Source organism: Rhea americana, unplaced genomic scaffold (genome assembly GCF_003343005.1).
Source record: "Rhea americana isolate MKP2758 unplaced genomic scaffold, rheAme1 scaffold_25, whole genome shotgun sequence".
In the NCBI taxonomy this organism is placed as follows: Eukaryota; Metazoa; Chordata; class Aves; order Rheiformes; family Rheidae; genus Rhea; species Rhea americana.
In genome coordinates this window covers 832192-849920 of record NW_028186368.1, presented here as the reverse complement: position 1 = coordinate 849920, position 17729 = coordinate 832192, and the positions used below count along the sequence as shown (strand labels likewise).

Here is a 17729-nt window from a genome sequence, read left to right as displayed (position 1 = left end):
TATTTCTTTACACAGCAATTTTAATTTGGTGTTTCTCACTCTTGCAGTGCTTACCTAATGAGCATTTTTAAATAAAAAAAATAGCCAAAAATGAAAATATGAACCTTAGAGCACTGTGCAGCTCAGAAGAAGTTGTACCTGCTTTTTTTATTTGACTCTACTAGCTAAACTGTTACTGGGAGGTAATGAAATTGTGATAATATGCTATTAAAACGGATGTGCTTAGCTAAAAAGAAGCTGTATTTTATAAGCTTATTTTGATAGCCTGTAGGTGGRAAGAACAGTTGAGCTCACACTTCTCAAAATATCAGTTGATTGCTGTACAGTACCTGTTTGTCTGTCGTCTGATTGGGTAGAGCCGTTGCTGGGCTGATACTGTTTTGACCAAAATTAGAAAGGCAATATAAACGAGTCAAACGAGACTGCCTGCTTTTTTCAGTTCTCTCTTCTGATTCATCAGTTGTTTGTTTCAAATTCTTACAGCTTTTGTGAATTGGGAATTGTGCCAGCAAAGGTGAGAGCTCTTAGTGGTTAGTCAGTAGGAACGGTCATAAAAATTTTGTCTTGATGACATTTAGATGCTCGCAAAAATAATGATGCCTAGTTTAAAAAAAAAAGTCCTACAGAGTGATTGTGTTAAACATGCAGATAAGAGAACTTATTCTTCACTTAAACTGCCTGCTTCACAAATTAAGGGACAGCGTTCACCTTCTTGACTTTAAGTAGATGTTTGTTAGTGCCAGTGTCTTGTGGCAGAGGCTTAAGACCTGAGACTTATTGGTGAAATCATGTGTGAAAGTACAAATGGATTCACTGATTACCTTCAGTATTAATATGTATACTTTAACAAGTTGGATTGTGTCTAGTTAATTTGTTTCTAATACCAAGTAAGTCTAGACTATATGTGAGTATTATTGTTGTATTTGAAGAAAAACACCATGTAAATTGTTTGCTAAAATCCTGGGTTAGTGTGAGTATAGCAGTTTAGCAGCTAAGGAGAGACTGCAGTGCTGTAGTTGAAGAAACAATATTACCTTACTTGTACTGTTAAGATAAAACCTAATGAGATGGGATGTTGTTGAAGGCCAGTTCCATTAATATCTGCTTCTGTTGCCAAAACACTGTGTTATCTCAATATGTCTGAAATGAAGCAACGAGAGATACAGTGCTATATTCCACTGAAGGGCAGGATAGGAGTGCTTCAGGAGACCAGTTTGGTTAAATCACGRGATCTTGAGATAACATATAAAATTAGAAAGTAGGTCTCATTAGCCAGTAAGAATAAATGGCAAGAACATGTAAAAACAAAACAGAAAAAACAGATTACAAAATGAGATGCAACTAGAAATGGACATAAAAAGAAATGGGAAAAGTGTCTATGGTATGTTAATTGTAAGAAGACAATAAGAAAATAATTGCTCCAAAAACGATGAAAATTATTGGCAGATGGAATGCCTTTTTTCTTTTTCTGAAAAAGTTGAGTATGATCCAATGACTARCCCCTATTCCATCCTGAATTCTTTTATCACTGAAGAATAAGGTAGAGTATATTTAAGTGTCTTCAAAACAGCTAGGCCTGATGAAGTTTACCCTTTGGTACTTATAAAAGGGCCAGAAGGGGTAATGTCTGGAATTTTTGAGAAGGATGGCATGGTTGTTTGTCACCTGCCTTAGGAAGAAGAGAAAAAGAAAGAATGGGGGGATCGTATACCAGTCAATTTAGATTAAATTTCTGTTTAAAAAAAAAAAAAAATCCCCAAACACCCAGAACACCTACTTCAGCCCTCTGTAAGCAATTGGACTTAACAAGGAGATGGCTAAGAGCTAACACGGATTTAACAGTAAGAAATCAAGATAGTTAGTCTTCTACAATAGGTAACAGAATTAATGAATTTCAACACTGAAGACTGCTCGAAACCTTTCCAAGACTAATACGGCCTAGAGAAAAGGGGAAGCCATCACAGCTGACATTTGCTTGCTTGAAAGATTAGTAAGCTCAGGCTTGTATGATTATTCTAGTTATATAAAGTGCTGTTTTAAGATTACTGTGGATAAAAAATATATTACTTATACTAAACAAATCATTAGTAATTAATCCAGTGCTGTGCTATTCTGGTCTGTCAAATATTTTTAATTTCTTCTCTAACCAGGGTTATTAAAAAAAAAAAAAAAAAAAAATCCTAGTTGCCTTATGTAGCATTTGAGTTATTCTGGACCTGCTATTAACTCAGTTGTGAAGCAAATTAAATCTTCTTAAGCAGCTAATAGCTTCTAATTGTTCTCCCTGTAATATGGTTTATATATTTTATTGCAGGATTTGGTTGTCCGTATTGTCTTCATTCTTGGGAATTTAACAGCAAAAAATAACGAGGCCCGCAAGCAATTTTTTAAAGAAAAAGGAAGTGTTAACACACTGATRTCATTATTCCAAATCTACCATAAACTTGATTTGAATGCAGAAGAATGGAACCATGAAAGAGGAGGAGGAGAAAAGAAAAAACAAAAGCATCCTTCAGAAGCAGAAGATGTTCTTATAAAGCTGATAAGAGTGCTGGCCAATCTCTCTGTTCATCCCAGTGTAGGGGCAGCTCTGGCAGCTGCTCATCGTGTTGTAGAATTACTTGTTATGGTACTAGGTAATAAAACGTATATAGTGTGTGTTATTTTTGTTCAGTCTATAAGAAAAATTCAAGATTTCTCTACTGGGAGAAGGTAGAGAAACTCCTTACTTGGAGTGAGCCATAACTAAATTGATCCTGTTGCTGAAATAACAAAGTCAATCTGCTGGTCCTCATAAATTGCGCTATATAGAAAGCCTGTCTGAGATGGTGGAAGCATTGCTGCTTTTGACTTTTCAGTGTCGAGGGGGAAAGAGGCTTCTTCATTCAATGATAAGATTTGCAGATTTGATCATTAAAGATGAACAAAACAGAATTTTCTTTTAAACATCTCACTCTTAGAGTTCATATTATAAGAGGTATCTGTGTGTGTGTGTGTGTGTGTGTGTGTGTGGTGGTGGTGGGGTTCCGGTCTTCATCTCTTTTTGGGTGGGAGATAGGATAACTTTCCTTCCATCCTGGGGTTTAGGACTGCAGTTTCTTACCACTCACTGTTCTCTTTATAAAATTTAATTATAAGCTAGGGCTGGAGAGTCTGTTCTCTTAGTAACAGAGTTCAGCAGTGATAAGATGTCTTTCAAAGAACTCAGTCTTTTCTGATCTATGAGAACATTAAATATTATCTAAAAACAATCAACCTGTTTGTATGCCAGCTTAGCTGTGTTACCCACCAGGCATGTGGGATTCCAGACACAGAAAGCCAGCTCCATAGATTCTTTCYTTCCTATGAGAGCTTCCCAGGTTAGAAGGATCTTAATCTTTTATAAGGGCTTGTGAGTCCCAAAGCTTYTCTCTGGCCTCCTCCCTGCTTCCTGAGCACCATTTCAATTAGTTTTCTACAAAATATTCTCTCTCCCTGTGAATGAAATCTCTTTTTTAATTCCTTCACCTTGGTTTGAGAGACATTCTGAACTAGCTGAATCAGTATAACCAGTTTTTAGACTTTGCCAATGCACCAGAAAATTTTACATTGATTAACATTCCTTCTGTCAGGAACTTTTAAGAGAGAGAATATTTCAAATAATGAAGTTGTGGGGTTTTGTAATGTGTCATGATACCCAACATCTCAGTGTAATAGTCTGTGGTATTTTTCTGTGCCTGCAGTCTGATCTGTCACAGGCATGTTCCTGCACACAAACTTTTTTTCAATTCTTTTCAGTGACCTTATCTGGAAGTGGAAGTTTGTAAGTCCATGCGAGAAGTTTGAATGAGGTTGAATTTTTGTAGAGTACTGGTCCAGCTGATTGGAGCAGCAACTGTCGTACCATAGCTATAWCCTTTATGGTTCAAGCAGATCAGGAAGAGTGTAACTGTCCTTGTTCTGCAATCGTGAGACCTGTGATTTAGTTTGCTTCTAAACTGTAATAACTTTCTAAGTTTGACTGGTRTGTCATATACATATGTTTATATATATATATTTTTTAAATATCAGAATACAAGTCAATTGATGACTGTGAGGAGCTGGTTATCAATGCTGCAGCAACAATCAACAATTTATCCTACTACAAAGTGAGGAGTTCTGCAATTGAAGACAAGAAGCTACATATTGCAGAAAGTAAGGACTTTTAAGTTGTCTAATTTTTTGAAAGTGGAAGTTACATGTGCTGATTTTGCTACAGAAAATAAAGACACACTGATAATATTTCGTAGTATTATAGCGTAGGAATATAAGTTTTATAAATTCTTCTGTTAGCAGTTTCTAATTCTTTTGGACCATAATTCTGTGATTGTGTGGAAATACTCAGATTGTTGAGCAAAACCCTTCTTTTTCTCCCAGRGTGATGTATCATGTTATTTTCTGCATAGCAGCTTTTGCTAAACTTGTTCAAAATCCATATGCTAGAACCAAAGTAATCACATTGTTTTTTCCTTCTAATCAGAACTATTTCCTGTGTGATAATWATTTTTTTTTATCTTCTCACTACCTTCTAGACCTTCAAACTCTGATTTATATCTACAATTTATTTGTTTCTGGCTAATAAATCCATTGCCAGTGTAGGAATGGTCTGAGTCCCTCCCCTGTCAATACAGACAGTAGTCGTGTTTCAGTGAGGTGTAGAAACTGCATCTGAGTTCTTATTCCATTGTGTTAATGTTATACAAAAGATAAAGAATCYATGCCTTGAATACCTTGCTCTCTAAGTAGGCGAGACATGGGGAGAGACAGAGGCTGACGTTTTCACAGCAGGCAGAATGAGGAGTAGAAAAAAATATTCTGTCTTTCAACCTAGTGCCCTGACTGCTAGATGTCACTTCATCTCTAGCTAACAGTCCTGCTGTTGTACTGTGAGTCATTTTATTCCCCAAGAGCCAGCCGTCTCTTAATGCTAGCTGGAGAAGAATGAAAAACTTTATCACAGACAAAAGCYGTACTTTTCTCTCTCTCCCTTCTGCTCTCACTGTCCCATTTTTATTGTTAGCATGTGGTATCAATGCCATCACCTTTCTTCTCTGTCTGAACTCACAAAGATAGAGAAAATCTTTTGACAGAAAACCAGCAGGTTTCTTTCTTCAGGAGACATTTTGAGAATACTTGCAACTGGGTGGATCTCAAAGACAAAGATATCTGAAATGATTATTTTCAAAGACAAATTCAAGACATATTCACTATTGCAGTATTCAAAGAAGGAAGTGATGGGAAYGAAGCCAATCTGTTTTCTTTCTCTCTTCCCTCTCTACCTCTTCTCCTCTRTGGTGGAAGTGTTATGGGTTAACTGTTTGAGTCATTTACATGATGGGTTGATTTCAGTGATTCCTTTCTTCATCACAGACTAGTAAAAGTCCTTTCTGTTGCTCCCTTGCCACGCAGCAAAAGCCTACATGATAGTTGCTTTTCCTAGGGAATGCTGAAGTCTCTTTATTTCTGGTGAAGTTGCATGCTACTCGTATGTGAAACTGCCGAAGGACAAAGCAGCAAATAAATGTTTCAGACTGAGGGCAGTATTAACTAGCAGTTCAGAGAAAAGGTATTTGCTTGTTACAGTAGCACTGAGAGAAAATAAGGCTGATGTCAGCAAATAATTGGAGTTTAAGGAGATGTCCTGCCATAAAACCCTCTGTTCAGGGTCTAGTCATTTCTCTCATTCGCTGCTTTTTTTTTTTTCGTTCTTCATGTTCCTGGATTTTCACATGAGCCCACTCCAAACTGTATAGCACAAATGTTGTCCATTATTACAACTGTGCTTAGGYTATCTTCATAACTCTTCATCTATTCCTTCTCATTTAGCCTTCTCATTGGAGCTCTTTGTCTTGTCTTCAATGCCCCACACAACTTAGTTGTTGTTCTGCCATCTGCTCACCTATTTCATTGCAACCAGAGAGATAACGGTTCACATTTATTACATTTATCTGTTGCTGCTTGCATTCTGATATTTATTGATTAAAAAAAACCAAGCATGTATTTGTGATATACAAGTAATTGTGTTTATTTCATTTCTCTACAAACCAATAGTGCTTTTAAAGCTGTTAATGAGCAACAGTATGGATGGAGTTGTGGAGGCTGTAAGAGTCTTTGGCAATCTTWCCCAGTATCATGAGATATGTGACTTCATCATACAGAAAAAGAGTGAGTTACTTTTGCATTTGTAGGAATGCTGCTTTTAAATGTTCATATTCTAAAAATGAAAGATTGCTAATAAGCTGTGTCAGTTGAAGGGTAAAAGCAATCTTAACTCATATTTTGTAAATGACGCAAATCTTAGAATCAAATAGTAGTCATTATAAACACAATTTTATTTCAACTTCATTAAAATGGAAATAATTGTAGTATGAAAAATGTCACTAGCATGAGTTTTTATGAAGTCAAATACTACAAAAAAACCTTGTGTTCCTTTTAAAATTTGAAATTTCCATTTACTCTATTTCTCAAGTCCTGGAGATTAGTAGTGATTTGATATAAAATGAAAATCCACCTTAGTTCTCATTTAGGTTCATAATTACAAGTTTTTGATTCCCATGTTTGATAGCTTATAGCACTTTGTAACATGCATTTAAGATATTTGACTACCTCAGCAAAGGGACTTCTCGTTTGCCTCTAGGTAAAGTAGTATACAAACCTTTTCAAGTGCTTTTCCTTTTAGTGTCTGAAGAGCTTTGGCTAACATGGCAGCTCCTTGCTATCCAGAGGTGGTGTGTTATAAAAGTTAATTAAACATCAATTCACTCTAAATTTTTTGTGTCTGTCTGTTAGTGGTCAAAATGAGATGGTATGCCAGAATATAAACCCCATTCTTTTAAGGGTGGACAGATCCTCCTTTTGGAGGAGAAAGGCCTCTGTCAGCAGGTGGAAGAGCTGATACTTGGTAGGTGGGTGCCAATGAGCTCTCTCGATTGGGGGTTAGAATTTTCTCACTTGCAGAGATCATGATGTCAGAGCACTGAGCTTGGGAAGAGCCAAGAGACTGCGTCTCCGCTAGGCAAGACTGACTACCTCGCTGGGGCTGTCTTCCACTTCCTATGGACTTCAGAGCCCAGCGAGTGCCACAGCATGTGGCAAGTCCAGCATCTGCTTCTTGCCTGTTTCTTGCAGCAGTCCCTGCTGGACTTGCACAGTCTAAGGCCAACTCAGTGAGTGCCAAGTGCTATATTCAAGCAGTTTCTGCTGCCTGCCCTCCTGAAGGGAGAGTAATACTTTGGAGATAAAAGCTTTAATTCAGTTTAGTCAAATTACCTCTTCTGGCTGGATCTTTCTATTACCTTGGTGCATTTTTATAACTAGTTAGAATTTTGTGGTTGCTGAGTTGAAGAAACTGATGTTCAGCATGGTGTAATGGCTGGTGCTGTCTCCTGTGCCTAGTCTAGCAACTTCACAATAATAGGCTACTGRGTTACATTTTTGGGTAGTATCTCCTGCTTCAGTGAAACACATGTATACACACTGCTTTCTGTGTATACATGTTTAGTTAGTATGTTGTAATGCCACTTGTGTCATAAGTCTATCTTCTCAGTAATTTTGTTTTCTTCTTTACAATCCAGTTTACAAGTTCATGATTGCTTTACTTGATGCCAAGAATCAAGATGTCTGCTTTTCTGCCTGTGGAGTTCTGCTCAATCTCACTATAGATAAAAATAAACGAGCTCTCCTGAAGGAAGAAGGAGGAATTGGGAAGTAAGTCCCTGAGTATGCTTACAAAAAAGATAAGTTCCAGAAGTCTTGACTAGGGGTTTCAGCCAGATTTTCTTCCACTGGGGCCAATAACTTGTAAAAGGGATACATACTGAATAAATATTCAGGATCTAAGTCTTCAAGAGCCTTTCGTATTTTTCCATCTTTTTTTGGAGAAAGCATTATAGAGTGGTTGAGCTATTGCATTATCAACAACCATGGAACAAGCTCCAAAAGATCCTCAGCATACATACAGCAGAGGAGAGTATCATACAATACAGTAGCTATGGCATGACTTTGCAGTAGCTGCTTGTGCTGTGCTCAACTGGATCCTGTGAAAGCTAAATCTGCAGTTAATAGACACCATTAATGTGCATGTTGCAAGTGTGAAGATTACTTCAGAAACTATTTTACCCTATATGATCTCTTGCAGTTTTTATAACTACTAAGTTGTAGCTACTCAATAGTATTGCAGGGAGAACTGTGTGATGTAGCCATGTTCAGCACAGAGTAGCTTCTCCTAGCTGAGAGTTCAAATGTAAAGCTTACTTATGTTGTAAGTGGTATTACATCTTGAAAAACCACTGTGGATGCAAGGCTTGTGGCTTTGATGTTCAGATAATAGCGGATGCATTTTAATTGGAGCAACGTGAAAGATCTTGTTCTGATGCTTGTAAAGCTGTTGATGCAACCCACATTTATGAAACGATATGCCTAACAAATGCTTTCAGGTTCATATACCATACAATTATTTCTTTTATGCATTGTAAACAGGGCATAATCTGCTCATCTTTCCTTCCCCTGTTCTGGTTGTGTTTCAAAATTTGAAAGCTGAAAAACAACAACAATAATAATAAATTACAGGCTAATTGAAAAATAAATRTTAGAAATTTCTATAACATAGCATTTTCTATACACTTTCTGAAAATTTTTGAAGAAGGCAGGAAAAATATTGACAATGTGGGATAAATCTGTAGAATATGGAAGTGACTGTTAAGGAGGTCATCCTGACTGTGCAAAACCAACTCTGTGGATATTTAGAAATGAGGTTATTGCACAAATATGTAGTAGCCCTGATAAAACAATCAATCTCATCAGAGAATTAAACTTCTAAAAATTAGAGCAAGCTCTTTTTGCTTTTGATCAGATTCCTCCCAGTCTTCAACAGTGACTGCCTTCAGAAAGGAGAGAAAAGGCAATTGGCCTCTTTTTGGTTGCTTTTCAATTACATTGATCATACCTGAAAGTAATAGGTATCCTATGTTCCCTTTATTAATCATCAGATTGTAAATCTCTCAATGAAATAGGGAAGGGAGAGAAAGTGGGGGTCATGAGGTGAGGAAGAAAACAGCGAAAGGTTTACTATTGGAGAAATGGCTAGGGGCAGCAGATGAAGAGTAATGTTTACTTCTGCAGCGTTAGGACTCATAAATACTGCTGTTTGGTAAGGTGAACAATTTATGTAAGCTGGTGCAGGCAGCTTAATTTCAGAGTCCTGTTTAAGATGTAGACTACGTTTGATGTCTCCAAGGAAGTGACATGTTGGGAGAAAGGTTAGGAATTTAATGGTCCTTGATAAAACTGACACTTTGAAAGGAATCCATTGAGAATGCAGGTAGAAGGATTACAACAAAAGAAGGGATGAGATCTGCAAAGTGGGTCAGACTTCACTGAATGTAACATGTAATTCTGAGTTGTGGAAGTAGCAGCAAAACCTGATTTCTTCTGGATTTRTGACTTTTGGTTAGATTCTCAGATGTGTAATACGCTAGAAGTTCTGAYTGAAGCTTTTTCTGGATTCATATATCGTCTCGTTCCTGGATGGACTCTTAGTGCCTGATAAACTGCAGTGTGAGCTAAACCTTCTGTTCTAGTAGTACTGCAGATTAGGGCTAGTCAGCTTGTCRTGAAATATGTTGGAATTTATTATCTTTGAGATGCTAAACTTCTTTATAAGGTAAAAAGGTAAAAATGCCTTTTTAGTATTTTTGAGATGGTTAAATAAAATGATGATGAAATGAAATGATGATTGAAATTGGTCAATTGCCTGGGGAAGAGAAGACTGAAGGGGGGATCTTATCAATGTCTATAACTACCTGAAGGGAGGGTGTCAAGGGGATGGGGACAAACTCTTTTCAGTTGCCCCGTGTGACAGGACAAGAGGCAATGGGCAGAAATTGAAGCACAGGAAGYTCCGCCTGACCGTGAGGGGGAATTTCTTCCCTGTGAGAGTGACGGAGCACTGGCMCAGGTTGCCYAGGGAGGATGTGGARTCTCCTTCTCTGGAGACACTCAAGGCCTGCCTGGATGCAACCCTGTCTAACCTGCTCTAGGTGACCCTGCTTGAGCAGGGRSRTTGGACTAGATGATCTCCCGAGATCCCTTCCAACCTTACTGATTCTATGGTTYTATGATTCTATGAATTGGGTTCAAAAGTTACGGGGGATGGACAGATGCAAGCAGGCATATATATGCCTATATATAAAAAAAGAAGGGATGTTCAGGAACTAGATTAAATGAAAGGGGAGAGGGTACTGTGGAAGAGAGAAGTATCTTAAGCTTATTAATGTAGAATTTTTCTGCAACTGTTCACGGAGTATGCACACATTCCTAGGCTGCCTAGGCTCAAGAGCATTGAGCAAAATACTGTTTTTGTTTGATATTGACAGGTTAGTTGACTGTTTACAAGACTTTGGGCCGGCAGACTGGCAGTTGGCTTGTCTGATATGCAAAACCCTGTGGAACTACAGTGAAAACATCACCAGTGCGGCCTCGTGCTTTGGAGAAGATACCGACACGCTTCTAGAGCTGCTCACATCGCTCTTGGGTAAGATAAACAGTCTTGGTCTCTTTTCACTAGTAAGAGAAATTGAAGGACAAAATCCAAGCAGGATTGTTTAGRTGGAAGTGCAGCTTAAAGAGCTTGGCCAGCATAGACTATTGCCACTAGGTCTATTGCCATTCAACACATTCCCTCAGATTTTACAGATTGCCAAGATGGAATTGGCTGCTGTCACTCCACACTCTAGTTTGTCTTGTTAGCATGCCGTTAATGCTTTCCWCCAGCTGCCTTTTTGTTTGCTTGAGCCAACTATCTCGTAGACTTTCAGTGCAAAACATGCTTTTCACTGGATGTGGGCCCTGCTGGCCTCAAAAGTAATTGCAGGGATTTACAGAAGCAGCAGCTCTGGCCTGTTGCACCTGGTTATTGCAGAGAAGAGGCTGGGCAGCCTGGGAGTGTGGCATTTCCCCTCAGCCAGGGCTGTGTGGCATGACCAGCGGAGCTGGCTGCAGGTGACAAGGGTCCCRTGGCTGCCCTTTCTTTCTCACCATGGTCTCCCTGTGAGCAAGGACATCCTTACAATTTCTCATCTTCTCCCTGAAGCTAGGGAGAGTGAAAATACAAGCTGGAAGGTGCCCACAAGTGAATGTTAGGGCCCTGCTTTGCTTGCCCAATTGGCTTTTTCATCTGCACATTTATATTTGCCTTGGATTTTATACAGCTTAATTGCTATGTAATAATTCCATAGTCACTGTATTTAATCTTTCTGCTTTAGTTTATGAGCACTACTTTGGCTCTGATTTTACTTTGRGTAGGTCATTTGCAAGTATCTTTTTGAAAAAAAAGCTTTAAAATGTAAAGGAAATTGAAGCAAACCTTAATTGATTTTGATTTGATTTTAATTGAAAATTTATTACAGATTAATGCTTGTTGTGGGAAGACTGCATGTTGGTCAGACTTGGATAGAAAGTGGGATTTTCCCACCCCTCTCCCCACCATGGTTTTTTGTGCTTTGTTTGGACAGTCAGAAAAAAAGTGGGTGGATGGCTTTGATTTTTTTTTTCCTAGTTACAGCAAAATCACTGTAATTCATTATTGGAAATCATTCTTTGCATTACATTCCTTGCTTTTAGTAGGGGCAATAATTCCTTCTATTTGTCTGAAAATAGTTAGCATTTTAAGATCACTAGTGCACTGTTTAACATTCTGCAGCAGAGCTGCAAACATTCCAGTCGCAATCATGCTTGAATTTTCCAGCATGCAGCAAAAAATATATATCTTCATTTTGGATAATTCTTAATGTTTCTAATTTTTCCTCTACACTTAACACTACTTATTCCATTAATTAATTTGACTGCAGAGTCCAGGCTGGGTAGTAATTGGAACTTCATTAACTTGTACCACTCATGAATTGGAAGTTCTTGTGCAATCGCCAGATACAGACTGATAATGACACTTAATTAAAAATGTCAGAATTATATCAGAAAGCTAGTCTTCCTGTAAACTGTAGTCAGAAGAGTGACTGTAGAAAAAGCACATCTTACACATCARATCTGCTTCCTCTGTGTGTTAGGAGCCAACAAATTTTTAAATATTAAGCAACTACTTAATTTTGTCCTGCATCCTCCTCCTGCTATTGTATCCAGTAACAGCCATGAATTGTCATTGCTYTGATTCTATCATTCAGGAAGCAGGAGGCAACTTCTGACAATTGGGGGACTGTACGTCAGCACCAGCACGCTCCCTTTGAATGTGTAGAGAGCTCAAAAAATGGAGCATGGAACTGCAGACACTCCAAGTCACCTGTTCTCTTAGCGTTCCTCCCCCCCCTTTTTTTTTTTCTTTCTCCAACCTGGAGCAAGATGACAAGAGACTATAATAAGGAATCCAATGGGGRAGAGGAAACAGACCAAAAAGGAGATGTTAGTACTAAGGAAGCCTGGACAAAAGGTGGTGTTTCTTTTTCTTACCCTGCCTGATCCTAGCAGCCTCAGATGCAGCAGCCAATTCTGCTTTCCCATCACGCTGTCATTGGCCTTCTCTCAGGGAGAGGGATTTTAGCTGCTCTGGAGTCTTGTGTCACTTTATTGGCTCRGAGTGAGGCCGATGTTTTCTTGCCCCATGCAGCTGCTCTGCTTTGACCCGTTCCCTCAGGAGCAACAGCAGAGATCAACCTCAATCTTAAAAACATCTTTCTGCATGGGCATTCAGTTCTGTTTGGTGCACAGGGCACATTTCTATCTTCTTCCTCATTCTCCTTTTCCAGACTTCTCTTCTGCTCACTTACCCCTTCACTCTTAATTGGGTAGCCTTTGCAGACTAAAGCCTGAACTCTAGCTTTCAGGTTTCCCCATAACGTGCAGACCCAATGTTCTTGATTTGTTCCTGGGCTTGCAGGTGGTTCGTATGCTGTTTGGCCAGTGCTCAATTTTGCTAGTTTTGAGGAGAGCCCTGAGTAATTGTTTGAAGAAGCACAGCTTACATGTGGGACATTGATCCTCAGTGTTGCTCACATTCTGCTTTGGGAAATTTACTGTTTCGGTTCAACATTTAAGCTTTTGAATTGATTCTGCTTCTTGTTCTTGTGGGTGAGTGTTACCAGCCTCAGTGATTTTGTATTTTTGGCTTACGGGTGCTCCTGTTAGCATCTGTGGGGCACAGCTGTCAAATAAAAAGGAGAAATGGGTGTTATTGTGTATTAGAAAATAATGAATTTGGGTATGAAAACCATTTCAGGAATAGGCCAAGCACTTCTGCCTGAAAACAAAAACTGTAATCCCTTATCTTCCTCTTCAGGGTCCATTACTCATTTCTGTGCTGCTGAGATTAATTTTGCATGTGTTAGGCKACAGTGCCATTGATAGGGTAGGAGCCAATGGGCATGAGTTGCAAGTTGCAACAATTCCAATTAAATATTAGGAATTTTTTTTTTTTTGCCGTGTGGATGTTTAAGCACTGGAACAGGTTGCCCAGAGGGGTGTGGATTATTCATCTTTGGACATGCTCAAATTCAACTGGACATGGCCCAGAGCAACCTGATCTAAAYTGTCTCTGCTTTGGGTTAGCCCAGGTGTCCTCCAGACATCCTCTCCAACCTAAATTATTCTGTGATTCCATTGAATATGGATCTGACGTTTTAGGCTGCCTTTTTTTCTATGATTACAAGATATTTTTCTGCAGAGATGTGACATGCTTTGCTTCTTGAAAGAATACTTTTTTTATTACAAAAAGTCTCTGTTGCAAATGATATTTTCTGTTTATGCAGAGCCCCATTTTAGACTAATGCGTTATGCCTTTGGAATCTACCTCACAATCAATTATCCTCAGCATCTCTTTAATTTTACTAATTTAGAAACACTCTGTAGTACCATGGAAGTCAACTGCTGTTTGCAGTTTCTGGGAAGGAACTTTCTACATTGCCATGTAGGAATAATGTAATCTTGTCCTTTATAGCTGTTATAACTCAGGCCATATACTCTACATAAGGACCTTTTCATTTTTGTATATGTTGATAGTTTTTGCTTGAGTATCTTTTTTTCTAAATGAAGTTTGGCTCCAAGTGTAGGTAACTGAAGTCCCTCTTTAGCTCCAGTTTTCTCTCTTACTTGCTGTGTATGTGCAGGAAGCTCTTTTACAGAGTTATGTATTTAACAAATAGTGAATCTGGTGGTCTTACATAGTCTAGGACAAAGGTAAGTCATGCTGCCTGTTGGGTGGAGGATTGTACTTTCATTTTAGGTCAGTTTATGACCTCAGGGCTGTCCAATATCCTTTCTCTTGAACTGTGCTAGGCTCCTGTCTTTAAAACATTTGTTCACCTTTTCAGTTGTATTTGTAATGTAGATTCCTGATTCAGGACTGATTTTCTTCTGTAAGGGTTTGTTTCATTGCCACATCTGATGCCAGGAAAAATGGAGGAAGAAGAACATGTGTAAAACAAGATGACTTCCTTTCATTCCCAACTTTCCCTCTCTCTCTCTCATCCTATTATTTTTGTTTATGAAGTTTGTGAGGAAGAGAGAGCATCAGTATTCTATTAACTAATATGGTCCATGTGCTTTAGGTATGATAGCTATACTTTGAAACAGACTACACAAACCATATTAGGAGAGTGACTTGTGAAAGGAAAAAACATTGATGTAGTTAAGTGAATTGAATTACTTGCATTAGCAAAATTTCTATGGATAACGTTCAAATTCAAGTAGTTTCCAGGCTGACAGTCACAGTAAATGCTTGACCTTAGACACATAGCTTTGCTATTACCTTTGAGGTATGAGAACAGCAGAACCACAAAACCTTTTTTGTTTTTCTGATCCTTGCATCCTTTATTTTCAACTAAAGCTAAGTTCGTCAGAGAGTGATATTTAGTTTAATTTAAATAGAGTTGATTTTAAGCCAAGAACATACGCAACTGATAAATTGCATGTGTTTTGGTCAAAAAATAAACAGTTGTGTTTTATTTTTATTCAAAACTGGTAATGATATTTTCCTTGATTATAGATGAAGGGCTATCATTGGATTACAGCCTTGACCGAGATTTAAGAGACTGCAACAAGATATATTGGGAAACAGAATTCAAACCTGTGGCAGAAAAGCTTCTTGAGAGAATTCAAAGCCATCACTCCTCCCAACATTGACTATTACTCCATTTTAATCAGAGGTTGGCTATGGAGTATTTAAAATAGCTGAAATATTTGTAGGTAATAACATAACGATAGATGCAAATAATATATAATAATATATTGAAAACACTGCAAAATAATTTTTGTGATGTAAATTGAACAGTTATGTTATTTCCARTGCACCTGTACATTGATGTTGCTGCATGTTGGAGAGCACAGAAAAAAATGACTTTCAAAGGAGTAGAAGTTGACATTTATATACTGGATACTATTTTTTGAGAAACTTGTATGAAATTTCTGTGTGTGTAATTACTTTTTACAGTATTTTTGAGCTTATCAAGCAGCTGTTCAATGTGATTCGTCTAATAATTATGTTTCTTTGCTGGCAAAATGAAACAAAGCTTCAAATTTTAAAAGGTAAATTACCATTGGGTACTTGGATCTCTATGGTATCAAAGAGTGCTGTAATAGAATGTTATATGATATGAGCCACATCTACCTACAGACTTTGACACACTGCTTTGTCTTTTATTTTTTTATAAAATTCTGCAACAGAATAACTGTAATGCTGATGGGGAATTCTGGTGTATTTTACTGTAGTCTTCATTCTTTCACAGACGCTTTCAGTGGTCAGGAGGACAGTTGCTCCCCTTCCCCTCAGGGAGAAGCCTTTGTTTACAGATGCTGTGCGGTTAGGGCATCCCAGTTTCCCCATCAGTGCTCTCGGGATATAGGTCCAGCTGTGCTGGAAGGAGGTGTCTTTCTGCGTTGGGGCTTTGTGTCGTAAGGCAAAATTCCAYTACCCTGACATCAGACTTCAGTTAGTCTGCTGTATTCTTCTTTCAGTTGTTCCTTCTTTGCCCAGGAGCCACCCATGTGCCAGTACTTTTCAGGTTTTTCTAGGCCAGCTGTCTCCCCTAGGCCTATGTCCCCATCCAAGGGGGGTCCCGTACGTCCTTTAYGTTCTTTATGACTGCTTCTGGCTGCTTTTATTGATCAGTCTTTATCCTTGCAGCGTGTAGAAGACCCTGTTCATAGCTCATGGATTAGTTCAGCAAGTGCATGACTGGCCTCAGGCAGTACCAGCCCAACTGGCCGCTGAAAGCTTTACAGACTTGACCCATTTGTCTCTTCTCCTGTCTCAGATTACTAAAAATAAACTGCTGTGCGGTGACTGCTGGGCTCCTGGCTCTTGTCCCAGGGGTCAGCAGCCTCATGCTGCACTGTATGTGCCAGGAGGGCAAGTCTCCAGCCTGGCAGTTACTGCAGAGGAATTTTATTCTTCTGAAGCAGCAGCCCTGAGCTCCCCCCACCCCGTGGCTCCACGGCATGTTTGGCAGGGCCATGACCTGTGTGTCCAGGTGAGAAGATGCTGTGAGAAGGCTGGGAAGCAGAGGAGAGCCCTGCAGTGAGTGACTTCGGAGTGCGCATAGCAGCTTCTGTCACTGCAATCTGCAGAGAAGACTGCTCAGCTGTTGAATGTGGTTTGGCTCTAAGAACAGCTCTGCTGAACTCAAAAAGATCTCAGTTAGAATTCTTTTATTATTTTAATTTTAGCTGAAGTTTAGGGAGAAGATAAATGGCTTCAGTGCCACATTTGCTTCTTGGAAAAGAGAATGGGTTTGCTTTTAAGGGATATTAAGGAAAGGATGATGGGTAAGTATTCCCTTGTGAGAAGAGTGCTGGAGGCATTTGTTCTTGGCATTCGCATCAAGGCAAAAGGCAGGCGAACACCCTGCTGTGTAATGCAGGGTGGAAGTGCAGTGGAGAAGGCCTTGTGGCCAAGTGCTGTCAGTGGGTCTAATCAGAACTGACAAATTCTGGCCATGTCAGAAGGCAGCCTGATAGTGACTTTTTGCTCAAGTCCATGAGGTGGCAGTAATGTAGGCATTTAAAATCCGTTCAAGGAGAATGGTAGTTATTTCAGTCAGTAGCAGTTAAACTCCAAACAAAGGCCTGGAGTGCTGTGAAAAGTGTCCTCTAACAGAGGCAAATTCTGGATATTCCACAGTGAGGAAAAAAGCGGGGGCAGCCTGAGTGTTTGGCCTCATTCAGGTAAAGCAGAGAGGGCAGCAGAAGCCTCAGTGCAGCAGACAGCGCATCCAGCAGAGGCTCTCTGGCTCCTGTGCAGCTGCACCAGTCCGTGCTTTTCTCTGAGCAGAATTTGTAGGTAATGATTATGAGCCCTGAAATACTGAATTTCTGATGTACTCTTATGGCATCTCCCACCATTTGACTGACTTTGCCACAAATCTCAATTCAGACGCTCTCTAGAAATTTCAGCAGCCCATTCTTGTTCAAGGAGCAATTTTTTTACCCTCTGTCACTACTATTTGTTTGGGTTTTTTGGAAGGAGAGGTGTGTGTGTGTGTGTGCCTACAAACTTTTGAAGTGAMACTTAACTGCAAAGATGATTGGAAGATGAGCACTGATGGTTATGAATGTTCATTGCTGCTCAGTGGGCAGATGGATCTGCTGCATTTCTCTAGGCACAGATTAAAGAACAAAATTCTGTAGCCAGCCATTTAGTTCACTCGCCTTGTGCTGGTGCAGACAGGGTGTTCCCATGCTGTTGCTGGGAGTGAAGGGAAGTGCAGCACCAC

General features: G+C 39.2%; 1 protein-coding gene across 1 annotated transcript in view; it reads left to right on the top strand.

The window, feature by feature from the left end:
• Positions 1 to 15705, top strand: part of ARMC2 (armadillo repeat containing 2) — a 71427-nt gene extending 55722 nt beyond the window's left edge. Inside the window, 7 exon segments of the mRNA XM_085306896.1 lie at positions 2315 to 2636; positions 4051 to 4173; positions 6070 to 6183; positions 7593 to 7725; positions 10392 to 10549; positions 15005 to 15127; positions 15130 to 15705. Of these exon segments, the coding sequence (XP_085163022.1) occupies positions 2315 to 2636; positions 4051 to 4173; positions 6070 to 6183; positions 7593 to 7725; positions 10392 to 10549; positions 15005 to 15127; positions 15130 to 15158 (1002 nt within the window). The 3' untranslated portion in view covers positions 15159 to 15705.
• The last annotated feature ends 2024 nt before the right edge of the window (positions 15706 to 17729 follow it).